The 17,591-nt window shown below is 38.4% G+C and overlaps 1 protein-coding gene across 3 annotated transcripts in view; it reads left to right on the top strand.

The window, feature by feature from the left end:
• Positions 1-17,591, top strand: part of LOC121325075 (G protein-coupled receptor kinase 5-like) — a 58,051-nt gene that overhangs the window by 21,139 nt on the left and 19,321 nt on the right. The window contains exons 2-6 of one of the 3 annotated variants that reach the window (XM_041267383.1): positions 3,478-3,573; positions 10,976-11,088; positions 11,932-12,009; positions 12,484-12,584; positions 15,687-15,779. In XM_041267383.1, coding sequence (XP_041123317.1) covers positions 3,478-3,573; positions 10,976-11,088; positions 11,932-12,009; positions 12,484-12,584; positions 15,687-15,779 — 481 coding nt within the window. Of the gene's footprint in view, positions 1-3,477; positions 3,574-10,975; positions 11,089-11,180; positions 11,266-11,931; positions 12,010-12,258; positions 12,385-12,483; positions 12,585-15,686; positions 15,780-17,591 lie in introns of those variants that run through there. The other 2 variants (XM_041267386.1, XM_041267384.1) reach the window with 2 other exon arrangements.

Below are 17,591 nucleotides of genomic sequence, written 5' to 3'. Positions count from 1 at the left end.
CGATATTGTTTTTATGTTGCATCAGATATTTTGCGCTTTGTATGCATCATATGTTAAATAGATAGAGGATGCACTGCCTTTCCCTTTGTCTACCAGAAGGAAGTGAGTATCGGTGAACACCTAGAGGATGCAAGTTGATACAGGACACCAACACTTGACCTCCTACTATACTTCATACGCCTCAAAAAATGCTAACAAATTAAAATTAAAAAAAAAAAAGTTCAAACATTCCACCCTGCTTGGGTGAGACGATGTAGTGTTCTCTTCAAGCCTGTTGTGTTTATACAGATGCACAATGTGACATTGGAGGGAAATGGAATTAGGTGACACATTGAAGTTGTTAAATCTGCACTAGAGATGTGTATAATAGAACAGCGAGATTATCCCAGATAATTTTCTCAGAGGTGCTCCTTTTTTTTTTTTTTTTTTTTTTTGCAGGACTTCGGAACCTCCTGTTAAATTTCAAACTCCCTTCTTTTTACTTCCGTACAGGTCGACTATGTTCATGTTATGTTGCAATTGATACAGCATTTCCAGGGTATTCGTCTGAAAGCAACACCAGCCTTTACAATAAATCATAATATAAAGTTAAAATTGGTACGGTCCGTCCTGAGATTCTACAGTTCCGTAAAACGCAAGAATTGGGCATAACCAAATTGGGGATCTGGCGAAAATACAAAACATAATAGACGAATAGCCCATTTGAAGGTATTTATGGAAATACATATCACTCAAGGGACTAAATGGTTATTGTAGCCTTTGGAAAAGAAGGTACAGCACAATGAGTTATTTATCAATGAAAATTTACCAAACTGTCTTGGTACACCATCTGATATGTTATATCTGTAAATCGCAATGGTGTGCCTTCCTGCTAGGGGTGTAACCGTTTTTAGTTTAAAAGTTAGTAAAGTGTCAAACATTTTAAATTTTGCTTAATTGTTTAAACGTTGTCAAAAAAATGTGTAGGTCAAAAATATTAAGAACAAGAGGGTGTCTGCAAATAACGGCTACTCAGAGTTTTTTCATTGTCTACTTCCTACCTTTGTCACGTGGCATCATTGTACCTGGATAGACCCCTCCCAATGTTCAGCATCCTTTTGCTCATGTGACTAGCAGTGTCATCTACGGGAGCTCAAAGTAAGCAAAGCCCTGTCTGGGCATATTGTGATAAAAAGGGAGATCAAAAAGTAAAATGTAGACTGTGCTCTGCAGAGCTTAGTTACAGCAGCAGTACGGGAACATTGTTAAAGCACATGAAAATAAAGTATCTTGTGCATGACAGTTACTATGACTACTCCTGTGCTTGATCTAGCACGGAGGAGGTGGGGGTGAACTAGGGCTGAAAACATAACACTGTTGACTATTGAGATGATCACAACTGACATGCAACCAACTTCAACTGTGGAGGATACTGGATTCAACACGTTTTATTGTATTTTGTTGAGCCAGATTACAGAATGCTGTGTTTTATCTATCTATCTAGGCTGCTGAATGACTGGATGCTATTTAGAGTACAACAAGATTTTAGGTGCGTGGGGTTGTATTGGCTCTTCGCAGAGCTATTGGTATATAATTCTAATTCGAAATGCCCAATTTTAGAGTCAAATAGTTTTAAGTTTTTATTAGCTACTAAAGGATTGATAAAAATTGTGCAGTTAGAGGATCTTAAAGAGCAAGCTTGGAAAAGCCCTGAGGTCCTTGCATCTGAGCTGGGAATGAGATCAGTGAGGGTGATAAAGGGTGTTTTAATAGAGCTGTGGGCAGCCTTGTCTGCTGAGGGCATGAAGGCTATGAGTCTGTTTTTCAAAGGGGACAGTTCTCAGGGTTTAGAGCCAGAGGTTTTTAAGCTTCAGGTTAGACCTGCTGTCGATCAGGATGCTGACTCCCCAGGGCACCTTTTACAGTTTGGAGCATTCTACAGCCTCCAATTTGGGGCAATAGAAAAGAAAGCATTGTACAGTCTGTGTGTTAAGACATTAGGAACTTTAATCTGTTGAAAGATGAGATTGGGTGTTGAAGGTTCAGTTAAACCTGCCTGGGATAACCTGTATAAACCACCAATCCAGAAAAGAGTAGGCGATCTCCAGTGGAGAGTTCTGCACACCATTATTGCTGTGAACTCGTTTCTCAGTATTATCCAGTCAGAGGCAGATGATAAGTGTGTTTTTTGTCAGCAGAGAGAAACTGTATTTCATTGTTTTTTGTTCTGTCCAAGGCTGCAGTCTCTGAATTTACTAGATGAGTTGTTCAATTGTTTAGGAATTCATTTCTCCCATGTTGTTGAATGACATAACTTGAAGTGAGAGTTGAAATTGTCCGGGGTGGATCAACAAAACAATATTTGGCACAGAACAGCCCAATCTGACCAAGTATTTACAATGCCAGGAACGAGGCACCAAAAGGTTGTGGTTATCTACTTCGTACTTAAAGGCTGTTTTCCTTTCTTTGTTTTGTTTTTCAATGGAAGAATGTGTATTTGTAGTTATTTAAATGCCAGTACATGATTCTTTTAAAAGCAAAAACTATTTAAAAAAAATCCAAAAATAAAAATAAAAATCATCATACCGTATCATGTAAGATAATCTGAATGTGTTGGCAGCAGCAGGCTCCAGTTAATGCTTTGTTAAATTGGGCAGCAGCAAACAAAAGAAACACGGACATCTGTAACCCAACTCACAGCAGTTTGTGTCGTTCTTGTAGAGCCCTCTATTGTGGTCCTCTGAACAGAGTTTTGACCAGCTGTAGAAAAAGAGAACTTTTCTCTGCACCACACGAGCTCTTAATATAGATTGCTTCTGGAAATATTAGATTTCAACTCAGATCATGAGCTGCTTTATTTACATAGAGAAGGTAATGGGATTATATGCATGAGCTTTGTTATATGTTTTTTTTGATCTATTCTGAAAGTTGCTTTTAGTTAATCCTTTCAGCATATAGTGAATGAGGTGTGATAGCTGGTGGACTTGCCCATATGCCTTTCGATCACAATCTTTTAATTTTAATTGAAAAAAGAAAAGTAAAACAGTTTGTGTGAACTCAAAGGAGTTTGGATAATGAGGGAGGTTTGTTTTTAAATGAAGCTGCTGACTAGGGAGCGTCATGATGTAAGACCATGTATATTAGAAGGTATATATTTTATGCTGGTACCTACGTATGGGCAATTTTTTTTTATATAGCGTTCTGATTCTATTGCAGCATAGAATGTAATATATTATAAAACCACAAATTGTCAATATAAAAAAAAACCCTTACCGGGTCAAATTGCAAAAATAACCATCATAAAAATGACCCACTGTACAGTACTCAGCGAATCTTACTTTCATTACAAATGCATATTCTCCACTAAATGTTAAAGAAAAGTTGAATTATGTTTGAAACGGCATTTATTAGTACAGGTTCTAATCAGTGCGTTCAATGAAAAGTCATGCGCTTCAGCCTGTTTCTACCCTGACCGTGTTGCTTTCTGTTTCAATGCAGGAGGCGGTGGAAAGAGGAATGGCCGCAGTAAGAAGTGGAAGGAGATGCTGAGGCTGCCACATATTAGTCTGTGTGAGGAGCTGAGGCGAGTAATAGGTGGGTGATGGGCTTGCAGACTCGCTCCCGAGGCTCATAGTTGCTACAGAAACAAGTAATTTACCAGTCCTAGTTTTAACAGACAAACATGGTGGGATCTGCCAAAGCTAGAGTTCAACTTTAGTCATAAAAACATAAGAACTTAAGAAAGGTTACAAACGAGAGGAGGCCATTCGGCCCATCTTGCTCGTTTGGTTGTTAGTATTTTATTGAACCCAGAATCACATCAAGCAGCTTCTTGAAGGATTCCAGTGTATCAGCTTCAACAACATTACTGGGGAGTTGATTCCAGACTCCCACAATTCTCTGTGAAAAAAAGTGCTTTCTATATTCTGTTCTGAATGCCCCATTTATCTAATCTCCATTTGTGACACCTGGTCCTTGTTTGTTTTTTCAGGTCAAAAAAGTCCCAACATGTTGTTTAGTATTGTGAGATGTGATTTAATATTAAAAGACTGTATTATTTAAAGATTATAAAATATTGGATACAGATAAGGAAAAAATCATGAGCAAGAGCACAACGGGGTCTACATACACAGGATTTGATATGGAAACTCCCTAGTAACGAATACATTTTAGACACTCCAAAACTATATGTGACGGAGAGTTTAGACATTTTTTTAACTTGCCGAAATTCTCCATGTGTGCATTTTCTTCCTGCATCTGTAGCTGAGTTTTTAAGGTCTCAAATGTTGGGTTTGCAATGGGACCTATAAACTATGCTGCTGCTTCCTTTCCATAATTTCGTAATCATGTAACCTTTCCACGGACCACTTGAAAGGAGCCTGTGGACCACAGATTGAGAACCACTGGTCTATTGCATATACACATTAGTGTTGTACAATTCTAGTGTTAGAGAATGTAACACCTCTATGCAAAAATTCCTTAGAGTTCTTAAAAGCACATCTACTGTAGCCCATGCCAGCACTGTGCCTGGCTGGATCCATTGGTCTTGCCTCTTACCTGTTTATAAGCGCTAAAACTAAAAACAAAAAAAGAAAATCTAGGCTCTTGATAGCAGCATTGCTGCCTCTAGCAACAGCAGACAAACCGTGCAGTGTAGCACAGCAGTGCATTTAAACAGTGCAAGTTATAAAGGCTAAACATATGTGTTGTAAAGTGAATTCCCTTTTCTTGTCTACTCCTTGAAGTGCAGCGTCCAACAATAAATGATTCCTTGGTACAGAATGTTTTTTTCTGTTGTTTACCATACTGTTCACCAAAGCCTGAGAGAATTCTGAGTGATGTTATCACTATGAGATGGCAAAAGTAGTTTCCTGCATGTTCTTCTGTATTATCTCATCGAATTGCATTCCTGTGTTATCTTTATAGCAGAGGCTGATAGAGAATGCTATTTTTGACCATTCCTCTCAGAGCTGACAAGGGTAATCATTATTGTCTGGCATGCAAGGGAACGGTGCTCCAATTATACAGTGGAGTAATTGATATATTTTCTTTTTTTTCAATGTACAAAATAAAATGCTTTGTTAATATTGCCCATGATGTCTCAGTACTTGGAGGGTAGTGCTAGGATCCCTTGTAGAAATATGTCCCAATTGGCTTGATGTTCATTGTGGAATGACCCCAGCGTCTTGGGTTTGGACACTTTTAATTGTCCACTAGGAACCCAAAGCTGATGGAGTCATTATTTATATTTAGGATCCTAGCATATTCTCTTCTCATCCCATGTGTCCCAACGCTGTCCCAGTATTTGTTTGAGGTGTGTGTTCTAATATTATTTGATTTGTTTTGTGTGTACTGTGTCCGTTTTTCATCTGGAATGATCTGTTCAAACCCCCTTTTAAAAGTAATTAATGCTGTCATTACACCTCTGTGAGCTGAACACTTGTTGTTTTTGTTTGACTCTGGACAGACCACCATACAAGTGTTTGGAGTTAAAGCTGTGAATTGATCGTTCTAAAGTATAACAGTGCGTTTGTACAGGCTGCATCCTTTACCTGTATTGTACTGTGCCATTAAAGTACAGCACAACTCGGTTACATAAAAAGAAAGTTCTAGATTTTCTTTTTAATTCACAACATCCACATAATATAACTGTATGCACTCAGGGGTACCATTCACAAGAGTAAGGATCATTTTATAGCCATTTTGTGCAAGGGGTAGGTACAGTACGTGTAGTCTTGGAGAGCTGGTCCATTTCAGATCTACTTTAGTTCAAGTCTTAAGTGCAGTATGACCTGGTCAGCGGTTTCATTGGTTGAGTTTAATAATTTATAACTAAAACAAGGACTGGAAGAGACAGGATTACTTAATCCATGTGTTCCTGTATTGTTCCAATATTTATTTGAGGGAGGGTAGAATTATAATTGTTCTTTGTTATTTGTGGCTCTCTTCCATTTGGAATTGATGCTTTTAATGGCGCAGTAATTTAATACTGTACGTTTTAAGCCTGTTTTTTTTTTACATTTTTTTGTTAAATTCTGGACACACAGCTATAAAACTGGGTGGAGGTACAGTAAAGCGGATAATTGCAGCATTTATTTTAACGTTTATGCCTCTCGAATTGCTTAACATAGAAAACCCGCCCCTTCAACTAAGCGAAACGTTAATGTTAAAGACACAGTAGCATCTGCAAGACAGGCAGATTGGGTTTTTTCAGCCGGACGGCAACAGCCACTTCGCCGGGCGGTCCGCCTCGCTGAAAAGTCCTGGGGAGAACCCTGAGCTGTATTTTTTAAAGGGATTTTTTTTTGTTCCTTTAGATTGTTGTAATGCATTGATCCTTTTTATACAGTAAATTAAGATTAAATACATCCACGAATGTGCAAGAGGTTTTTTTTTTTCTTTGTGAGTGTGCAACTCGTTTCACGGCAAGTGGGTTTCCAGAGGAAGGAGTGAGACTGGGTTAGACTGCCATTCTTATTGCAAATAAAAATAAAATGTACTCCCATATTGCAAGGTCTTGGGGTAGGGAGGGTATAGTAGCAGTCCTCTTCAGCATTTTAAGTCTTAAGAAAATTGCAAAAAGGAGGAATCTAGTCTTATAAGTGTTTTATTGGCCTTTATACAGCGTTGAATTCACAATGCTTCATTCCCAGAAGGTGTTTGGCTGACAAAGAACAGTACTGTACTGAAGAAACTCTAGCAGAAACATGAGCACACCACTCAATTAACAGCAACAGAAACACAATGGATTTGAAATAAAGGTTACGCAGTGGTCCTGATGCTGTAACGCACTGTTACTGGATCATACCAATGTGTTACCATTGGTTTATCAAATCCTGAAAATGTGGTTAAAAATATATACTCCAGCAGCCATACCATTTGATGTATTTTGAACTAATTTACTTGTGAATGTTTGTTTATTAATACCTGAAAATTTAACAGCAAACTATTATACCAGGAAAGCTGTCTCCTGAGATGTGACGTTTCATTTACAATGGTGTCCTGCTGGAAGGTGTATCTGATAGTATTTCCAATAAACTACATTGAGCTCGTTTGTGACTGATTAATCGCTTGTGAGAAAAACAAACACCAGACATCATGGGCACTGTTCAGGAGATATTGTTTTATATAATCACTGTGGGTCACTTGTGGAATAAATTATCTGCAGAGTTGCTTAACAATGACTCACATAAAAAGGCATTTGTTAATACTCTAAATGGAACTATTGCCAACTAAAGTGAGACTTGAACTGCTGTAGAGGTTCCACATTCAATACATGCTTTTTTGTTTAATGATGTATATTTCTATGTCTGCCTACTTTTGAACGCCCATAAAGGCTATATTCTTAATCGGTAACTGTGTGCAATGTTTCAGAGTAATTAAAATACAGTACAGCTCAGTTATATTCAAAGGAAAGTTCTGCATTTTCATTTTTATAGCACAAACACCACAACTAAAACTTTGCATTTAGGAGTGACTTTCACAAGGGCCCTATGTAAGCCAGGTCTCAGAGAACATTACAGGCCGACTATACAGTAGGTCAATTTAAATTAAGTGCACTTTGACCAGGTAAGGAGCTTCCATTGGTTCATTTTAATGAACTAAGACCTAAACTAAAATGGCTAATGTTACCTTAACCTGGTGTAAACAAATGTTGTTCATATCAATTTGAAAGCTGCTTAGCTGGATAAGGTATTTCCTTGTGCTTTGCAAACATGATAATATCATAAGTTTTGTAATGATAATGCTATTATCTTAACTTGGTTATATGTAGTATAGTTAGAGTGACGAGATTTTCAAAACTCAAAACAGGACACGTTGTTAAATAACTGATAAGACTAATTAAACTATTTGAATATTTGAATAGCCAATAGCCCACTCTTGGTACAATCTTTTTTTTATTTTTTTAAGCAGCTAGCTAATTTCAGTACACTCCTGGATGTATCATTTGTGGCTAATTAGTTTAATTATGCATATTGTGTTATATACGTATTGCTACTTTTATGTTGAGTTCACTAATAATAATAATAATAATAATAATAATAATAATAATAATAATAAAATTATAAAATCATTCAAAATACATTTGGGTTACATGTAAATGGCCTGCAAGCTTTTGCTCTGGGCACACGAGAACCTCCTCTCACTACAGGCAATATATTTCTGCCCAGGTTGACAAACTGGGTGGTGGACCGCCTCTCTAGGAGAGTTCTCAGTGCCTCAGAATGGAGGATTCACCCCGAGGTGGTGAGCTTCATTTGGGAGAGGTTCGGTAGAGCTGAGATAGAGCTCTTTGCCACCCAGGAATCAAACCATTGTCCTCTCTTGTTCTCCATAACAGGAGCCGGGGACCCGCTGGCAGTAGATACCTTGGCACACCAGTGGCTGAGGCAACTGTTATATGCCTTCCCACCGCACATCTTGCTGCCGCTGTGTCTGGAGAAAATCAAAGTGGGCTGAAGTGCTCCCAGGAGACTCTGGTTTTCAACCCTGGTGCAGTTATGAGCAGCCTGCCGTGAAGACAACCCAAGCGGCACAACCTGCTCAGTCAGACGCGGGGGACTTTATGGCATCCTGATTTAATGCACTCATGAAGCCTCCATTTAAACCCATGCATTCAGCTGAGCTGAAGTTTTTATCGCTTAAAGCAGTTTTCTTGCTTGCTATCACCTCTGCAAAGCGGATGAGTGAGATGCAGGTATTTTCCATTGCAAAAGCCTGCTTAATATTTACATGGGCCAGGACAAAGATTACACTCCGTGCCAATCCTGCCTTTTTGCTGAAGACGATCTCAGCATTTCATGTCAACCAGTCTGTGGAATTGGATGCTTCCCATCCACCTCCTTTCCAGTCTGACAGAGCGACAGCTCCATATGCTCTGCCCAGTTCAGGCCTTGGTGGCAAGTTGGAGGCACTTTGAACAATTTTGTGTCTGCTATGGGGCAAAGTCCCATGGTCAAGCCATGTCTAAGCAGAGGCTGTACAAATGGATAGCAGACACGGTCAGGACTTACTATGAGCTGGCCACCTTGTCCCCTCCAAAAAGCTCACTGCCCATTCCACCAGGGGCATGGCAACTTCATGGGCTTTATTTCAGGGTGCATCTGTCAAGGACATTTGCATTGCAGCAGTGTGGGCTTCTCCCCATACCTTTACTAGGTTCTACAGACTTAATGTCGGTGATCCTCAAAACCCGTGGGTTTAGAACTAGACTGTTAAGGGCGGCGTCTCAGTCGACCCTCACAATACAGGCATAGAGGGAGTTTCTCCCTCAATTTGTTAGACCTAGCTACTTGTTACTGGGGTTCCATATGTAAACGCACAAGGCAGCCTCCAGTAGTTCTATAATCTTACCCTTGCGATGGCTTTGGTACACTCACCCATCCGGTAATAGTTACATTTCATTCTTGAAAGGGGACGCTAGGTTATTACCATAACCCTGGTTCCCTGAAATAGAAATGTAACCATTAACCTTCAAGATCGCTGTGTCCATGATTGCAGCAGGCTTAAAGGACAAATGACTGAGATCTGTCAACGCAGTACTTTTAGTCCTTGTGGGCGGGCCATGACTGCATCACAGGCTCTGCAAGCAGCTTTGATATATCTTATTCAGGTTTCGGGGTCTTTAGGAGATAAATACCCAGACAGTAAGGGTTACATTTCTATTTCAGGGAACCAAGGTTATAAGAATAGCCTAACTTTCATTGCATTATCTGCTCGGGAGGGGTAGTTCCCTTCTTCAATTCCAAGTCCAATCAATTGGAAATAATTAAATGGGGATGGGAATGGGGAATGGGAAATGGAATTGGAATTGATCCCAACCCTGATCTACACCACTTAAATACTAAAACAATTATAATTATAGTCTTTTTTTCCCCTCAGGGGTGATTTATTGACCCATAAATGCAGTAAGAGTAGTTCCACAAAAAAAGAAAAAGCTTTGTACATGTTAAGGCAGCGTTATTAAGAGTTTCCATTGTTTAGAACAGTAAAAAAGCGACATCACTACCTTTGCAAGCTCTAATTTTGTGTTTATAGCTGTGACGGGATTTTATTTGTTATTTGTTTATATTTGTTTACCAGGTTATTTCTTCTGTCAGATTTCTGGATTACAGCTGTGCCTTTTTAAGTTCAAATAGTTTGTCAGAGGTGTTCTATAACAAAAGCCAGTTTATTGTGGTATTGAGGTGCAGCAGGTAAATTCACTCATTACATCGTTCATTACTTCTCAGACATCTTCTAAAAGATCAAGCTTTGTTTACAGGATACATGCTGCAGCCTTTAGGTTTCACTTGCATTCTGTTTTCTGAAGGTTTTTATTTAGACACTGCATATTATTATCATTTTTACCCCTTGGTTGTGGTAAAACACAAGTCTGAGTTGTGGCTTCCACTGGTTTTTACACACCACAAGGGCAAGTGACTGATCTAAGCAGATCTAAGAGGTCTTCAATAAAGTACAGTGTCAAGTAGGGAGTAAAGTATTATAGGCACACATTGGATCTGAATCACTTATCTACTGTATTGTCCTCAGATGTGACCATATGGCATCTTGTTTAGTCTTTCGGAAGTGTTACATTACAACATTATCCCACACTGAGGATGCACACTGACGACAACAGCACCCATACATACACTGTATATCACAATTAAGAATTGTACTTACTTTATAATATACATAGTATATAGCACAGCATAGCATTACAAGCAAACATACACAGTGAGTGGAAAAATAGCACATGAACAAAACACAGTGGATATGCACTAAGAATAAACAAAGTGTTACTTTCGAGGTCTAAAAATATCTGTGTATCTAAGTCAAGAATAATTCAAACAAACTATAAGAGGCTGTACAAAAATACGGGTTTGTATAAAATTGTACAAACTGACAACTGTGGTAAACACTATGGGAAGCATTTTTGTTACGTTTTATTCAGACTATTTATTATTTAAGCTTCATACTTTTATAGTGTGGTGTATTTTCCCTTTTCTCGCAGAAAGGGATTACTCCAGTCTCTGTGAGAAGCAGCCCATTGGGAGACTTCTCTTCCGACAGTACTGTGATACGAGGCTAGAGCTGAAACGGTGCATTGAGTTCTTAGACACTGTGGTAAGTACTGTGATACGAGGCCAGAGCTGAAACGGTGCATTGAGTTCTTAGACACTGTGGTAAGTACTGTGATACGAGGCCAGAGCTGAAACGGTGCACTCAGTTCTTAGACACTGTGGTAAGTACTGTGATACGAGGCCAGAGCTGAAACGGTGCATTGAGTTCTTAGACACTGTGGTAAGTACTTTTCCTTTGACCTCATTCAAACGTTTCCTGTACAGCTAGTTATTAGACAGAAGGCTGCAATGTCTGGACAGAGAGTTTCCACATTTGAGGCCTAGCACTGAGATTACAGTAGCATTGACTGTATAACCCGAGCCACAACATGGCCTGTGGTGAAGCAAAGAGACCGTCTCCTTTGAGTTTGTGGTTTTGAACGAGCTAATCTTTAGAATTGCTATTGCGGAGCCAACATTTATATTTTGATCTTGTCTGAGAGATGGTTGGTTGGCACTATTAATGTATTTATTTTGAGATTAAAGTGAAAGATAATTAAGTTTCTCTCTGGCTACGATCAGCCACAGTGCTGGCAGTCGTCACGACAACCCTACCTGTCTGACTTAAAAGCAGTTGCAAGCAGGCTGTCTACATCCGTCATAACTACTGATTCTTTTAACTGAGTAATTTCAAATAAGAACAGTGTTATATAATTTGTCTGATCCTCTGAAAGGAAATCTGACTTACAAACATTCCTGCCTGTAATGAACCCTGTGCATTTATTTCTGAGAAGCATTAAAAATGCTGTTAATGGTCAGTGTGCTATTGATTCAGTAGGATGTCCATTGGCAAAGCACTATGGGCATTTGTGATTAGATGCTCACGTGAGGTTTCTGTCCTCGGCAGGCAGAGTATGAAGTGGCACCAGATGAGAAGCGCAGAGACTGCGGGTTGAATGTTTTAGACAAATACTTCAATAATGGGGTGAGTTTTTAGGTATTTATTTATTTTTAATGTCATTAAAATTTATGTTCCTAATGTTTTCACTTCTACCAATTTTTTTTCCCTTTTTGTTTTTGTGGTGTTTTCAATTATTTTGAGTGGGTCTTATTACAATTACTCAAATATTGGGCTTTTTTGTGTTTTATTTTTTTAATTCTGTGAATTCTGTGTTAAGGTGCTTTCACGTGAGACCAAGTGCTGCTCTTCTGTTCAAGTTGCCCACCATTGATAACAGAGGCTAGACTATATAATTGGTCATTTTTTTGGAAAAAGAGCCCGCACCAGCTAGTGAGCCAAAAATTTGGATCAAGTTTCTTTTTGTTTTGCCGTTAATACACTCCTGAAAAATCTCTCAAGGTATAAAACTAGGAAGAAATCCACTACTGTGTAAAGCTTTCTGTGCTGCGAAGAGTTTCTTCAGAACAAAATAATTAACTGTGTGTCTGTGTGTTTTAGTCGGCAGCCCATTTACCAGAAATACCTTTGGAAGTAGTACGAGAATGCAGAGAGAAGCTGAAGCACACGCCCTGCAAAGAGCTCTTTGAAGAGTGCACTAAGTATGTACAACTTTTCTATTTTTACACTATGTCAAAGTGTGTGTGTGTGTGTGTGTGTGTGTGTGTATATATATATATGATATATATATAATACCTCATATATACTCATAATTATGGATTAAGTTAAATAAATTCAAAATACTCATTAGTGTTTTTTTCTTCCACATTGGCTTATGATGTGTCCTGAACTTGTGTGGCTCGGTGTAACCGCTCACCGATGTGTCTTGTAATTAGGACTTTAACTTGTGTTTTTGGTTTTTAATGTTTGAGAAGCTTCCTCATGCATGACAAAAAGCATGGAGATTTCCCAACCAATTTTCCTTTTTTTTTCCTCCGGAGCTTCAGTCCTGAACAGCCAGCTGTGAGCGAACGCCACTCTCCTGGGAAATGCGTGTTTTCGAAACGTTCCAGTTCACATCACTCTCACACATCTCGTAGGCCGATATCATCTATTATCTAACCTTTTTCAATGCTATTGAAGGTTCTCAATTAATCAGCAGCACCAACATGGCTTGTCAACCTGTTCCATACAGAGCATGTGGAAAAGGGACCCTGACCCTCTGTCCCGAATCTGCCTCCACACTCATTAATGCTTAATTTAAGATCAACTTAGTTTTAAAAGCAGTTGTTTAAAGTGGCACATAGCTTAAAATACCGCATATATGACTACATGCATATTGAATTTTTTAGTGTCATCGTGCAACACAGAATAAGAAAGTGCTCAATGTGAATGAGAAGTGCGAAGTCTGAAGTGACCTCACCAAAGTGGAGTGGTCTCGTATCATTTATAAAAATGCACACAGTTGGATTTACTTAAATATAGAAATAATTGATTCTATATCCCTAAAAGGCAAGAGAAAATGTGGCTGCTGATGTCTCATTTCTCTAAGTATTTTCACTGATGGTGGCAGCTCATCATATTTGAGAAACCGTTCCAGAGTTCATATTTGCTGTCGTGACTTTTTGATTTCCGAAGACAAGGTCGAGACTACATACTTTTATGTCTTAAATTGAGAAACATGGCTTATCCTTTAATTCTTTTCAAATTTGAGCATTTTCCAAGAGAAATAAACCTCTTTCAGGCCACATTTCTTTCAACCTCTGACCATATCTAAGAAACCATTTCAGATACAGACCTAATCTATGTAAAGTTAAAAACATCTCTGGCAAAATGTGTCACTGACCATGACCTTCACCTCATTGTGATCAAGTCAAAATGTGATTTAGTTAATTGACATTTGCTAATTGTCATTTTTAAAGAGACTAATTTGCTAAATGGTAAACCCAACTAAATGGTAATGGTAAATGGCTCAAGTTTTTATAATTTTTTTAATAGTTGCATTCAATACAGTTCCAAGAATGAAAAATGTTATGGCTTGTGGTTTGTTCTCATTTCAAAACTGAAATGCCGTTAAATTGTTAAATGTCTATTTTGGCCAGCTGGATTATTTAAGTAATTAATATTTTGAGACCAGTTGTTCAGTGAAAAAAAACTCCCACTTGAACAAGTAATACAAGACCTGTTTAAAGTTTGAAAGTGCCGTTGTGTTTGTGTGATTGCGGCGAGTGTAACAAAAACAAAATAACACCCAAAAGAGCATGTTAGGCAGAGAACACATTCGAAAGGTTTCTTGTTGAAATGCCTGCATGTTCAAAAGTATCATGTTTAAGAAGTTTTGTTGCTGTGAACAGGTACCCTAGACATCCTGTCAGGCCGAACATCTGTTTTTGCCCTTTTCCTTTATAGTTTGTTGTGGCAAAGTGGTTAACAGTGTGCAGGTGCAGGAATGCAGCAGTGATCAATGAACAGACAGACAACAATAATCCAGGTGCAATGTTATTTTAGTTTTAAATCCCGTGGTCTGATGACTCAACAACACGGTAAATAATAATGATGATAAGCAATACAGTGGCGTGTATTGCTTTATTGTAATCCACGGGTTGGTCCAGAAATAATAACAGTCCTGTATTTAAATACCCACACGTAACACAAAACACACACCAGTTCATTCTTGAAACAGTGCAGTGATATCTGGGTAAGTGCTGGCCTTTGGTGACCGCTCTGGATCTTTCAGTCTTCTAATAATAACAAACAGTGTATTTTTTAGACACAACAGAATCAAAACAAAACAAACACTCATGATAACAATTCTCCTATTCTCCTTCCGGTTCACCATTAACCATACAAAGAAACAAATCACTTCACTCCGCCCCCTTTTGTACCAACAATCATGACCCCTTGGTTAACAAGTGCAACAGCTCCTCCAATCCGCAGCTGCCACATCGTTTCCCTTCCAGGTCGATGATTTAGTGTACCGGAGCTCCACCCCCTTTCTAGATGGTCAAGTTTCACCTAACGAATGAATTGTCCAGTCCAGGGCACTCTGTTCCCTTTACACAGCACCCTCACTTTGTCTGTCACATGTGTATTTTTACCTTACAAAGGTAAAAATGTCTATATTGTTTATTCAGATATATTGTCGATACTATTTTTTTTTTGGGGGGGGGGTTAGAAGTATTTTAAGGAACTACTATAAGCAAGTATGGGCCTAGATAATTAATAGACACAGTGGAAAACCATTTCTTGCCAGATACACTGCTAATATAAAGAGAAATTATTATTATTATTATTATTATTATTATTATTATTATTATTATGTAAAACTACAGCTTTATAGCCAGTGTAAAGACATTTCAGTTGACAATGCAAGTGTTAATTAATTTTTGGAATACTGGGGATTCCAAAACGATGCATATAATAAAACTGCAAAGATGTTATTTTTAAAAAGAAATGGTCAGTATCCAGGGTTCCACTAGATTAATTCCAGCTGGGATCAAAGAATGTGACTCTATTGACATTTTAATGAACAAAAATGAATTGTGTAACTGTTTGCTTTTCCCATGCTACCTTCTTTTTCATCCAACTCAAGCAATGGGTCTCCAGACTTTACCCAGCTTCCCATGAGATTTGGCTGACTCAGCAGTGTCTGAGTTTAGGCAGTCCAAGTTCACTCATACTGTGGCTTATCCCTCCATCAATGTCTGGATTTGCTAACAAGTAGCTGACAGTAATAGCTGCACTGTTTTTTCTGTCTTTTCCAGAATTGTTCATGAATATCTCAGAGGAGTACCGTTTTCACAGTACCAAGAGAGCATGCATTTTTCACGCTTCATACAGTGGAAATGGTTGGAAAGGTAAGTCTGTAAATTTTGAACCCATTATAAAGTAGTTTTTTTTGTTTGTTTTTACTGTACCCTTAACTTTTTATGATGTGTGCAATGATTGTGAGGGATTCTTTTGCAATTACTCAAGTCCTGTGTTAAAGTGGAGTTCAGGAGCGGGATTCGGGTCGATTCCTTTTTTTCAATTCCAATTCCTTTTTAAAATCAATTCCAATTCCCATTCCCTTTTAATCAATTCCAGTTCCAATCGCAAGTGCTTTTGAAGGAATTCAGCTGCTCTTGAATGCACTGGAACACAGACCTTAAGCAATACAGTTAAACACAATATCTGAGTAACTAGGAACCGCTCAGGATGGCTGTAACCATCATAAAAGCGTACAGAGCACATGAAAAGGACTAATACAATTACATTTACGGTTATGATGATGCAGGTATCAAGAAGCAAACTTACAGGAACCCCTTATAAATGTTTCCCGTAGTAGAAGCATAGCAAAGTGTAGTAAAACATAGTAAAAGCATAGGTAAGCAGTGTAAAGTATAATGGGGTATGGTAAAGCATTTTAATAAACATCGCAAACCAGGGTAAACTGTGGTAAATGCATAGTACCTATTGAAAAAGCATGGTACTTACCCTGGTAAACTTTTGTAAGAGATGAAACCTGTTGTTGATTTATACTTTCTTTTGTTCTGTTTTTTTTTTCCCAAATATAGAGATAGTCAGGTATATTGCAAATAATAATGTGCTGTTTTATAATCATCCTGTGATTAATTGAGTAGCAGTGCTCAGTTTTATTCTTGAAACTAGTTTAAACCCACCACAGCCTTCAAGTTGAAGGCTCCTCATTGTAATGAAATGTTTCGTCTGCATATACTTAAGAACATAATGGCTAGCAACTTGTGTTTTTACATGATATTATCTTTATTATAGTTAAAAAATAAAGATATCTATATGAATTATGCGTGAGTAACTGTTTCAAGACACCATTCAGTATTTTCAAGGATAACACACCAGTACAAACTTCCCTGTGTATGATGTTAAATTGAATTATTACTTAGTTTTTTTTGTTGTGTCTTACCTTCGAAAGACCCGAAACCTGATAAAGATATATCAAAGCTGCTCAATGAGCCTGTGATGCAGTCATGACCCGCCCCTGAGGGCATAAAAGCACTGCAGTCACAGGCCTCAACGCTATTTTTCCTTTCAAGAATTGACCTGACAGCAGATCGGTTTGAGATAAATACCTATTACTTTTTCTGCTATATATTTCACATTTATTGTGTTTTTACACAATTTATCTGTGATATTTAAAGTAATCGGTGTATTAGTTTTTACTAATTACACGGATTTGTGCACAACAGCCTGTTGTTTGTTAAGTCCCACTGCAGCCTTGTACCCCATGTGAAGCCAGTGGCTTGAGTCGCTCTTCTCAGGGACCAAGCAACATAAGTCAGATGACTTTGTGCTCTCCCCCCAGGCTGCAATGGCTCTAGCTGGAGTTATTTTATTCACGTTTTGGCTTCGGCTAAAATTACGAGACAGTTTGTATATTTTTAGTAATTGTTATTACTGTATTTTGTTGAGAAAACATTTTCTTTTTCCTCATTCTGTTTTTCTGTTTTCACAGAGACTAAGCACAGGCCTGTCTGCAGCGTGGTGCTCTGAGCACACATGTAGTGACAGATGCTGCTGGGTTCAGCAGCGCTGTGCAGGACAAAGATGCTTGCTTCTGTTGTGGTTGCTTGCAATCTCTCCCACAGTATCTTTATGCCATTTTGGTGACAGCTTTAACATCACCATTATGAAGGCTGTTAGCAGGCTTCCCT

The sequence above is a fragment of the Polyodon spathula genome, chromosome 1 (genome assembly GCF_017654505.1).
Source record: "Polyodon spathula isolate WHYD16114869_AA chromosome 1, ASM1765450v1, whole genome shotgun sequence".
NCBI classification, from domain to species: domain Eukaryota; kingdom Metazoa; phylum Chordata; class Actinopteri; order Acipenseriformes; family Polyodontidae; genus Polyodon; species Polyodon spathula.
This window is presented reverse-complemented; position numbering and strand designations above follow the sequence as displayed.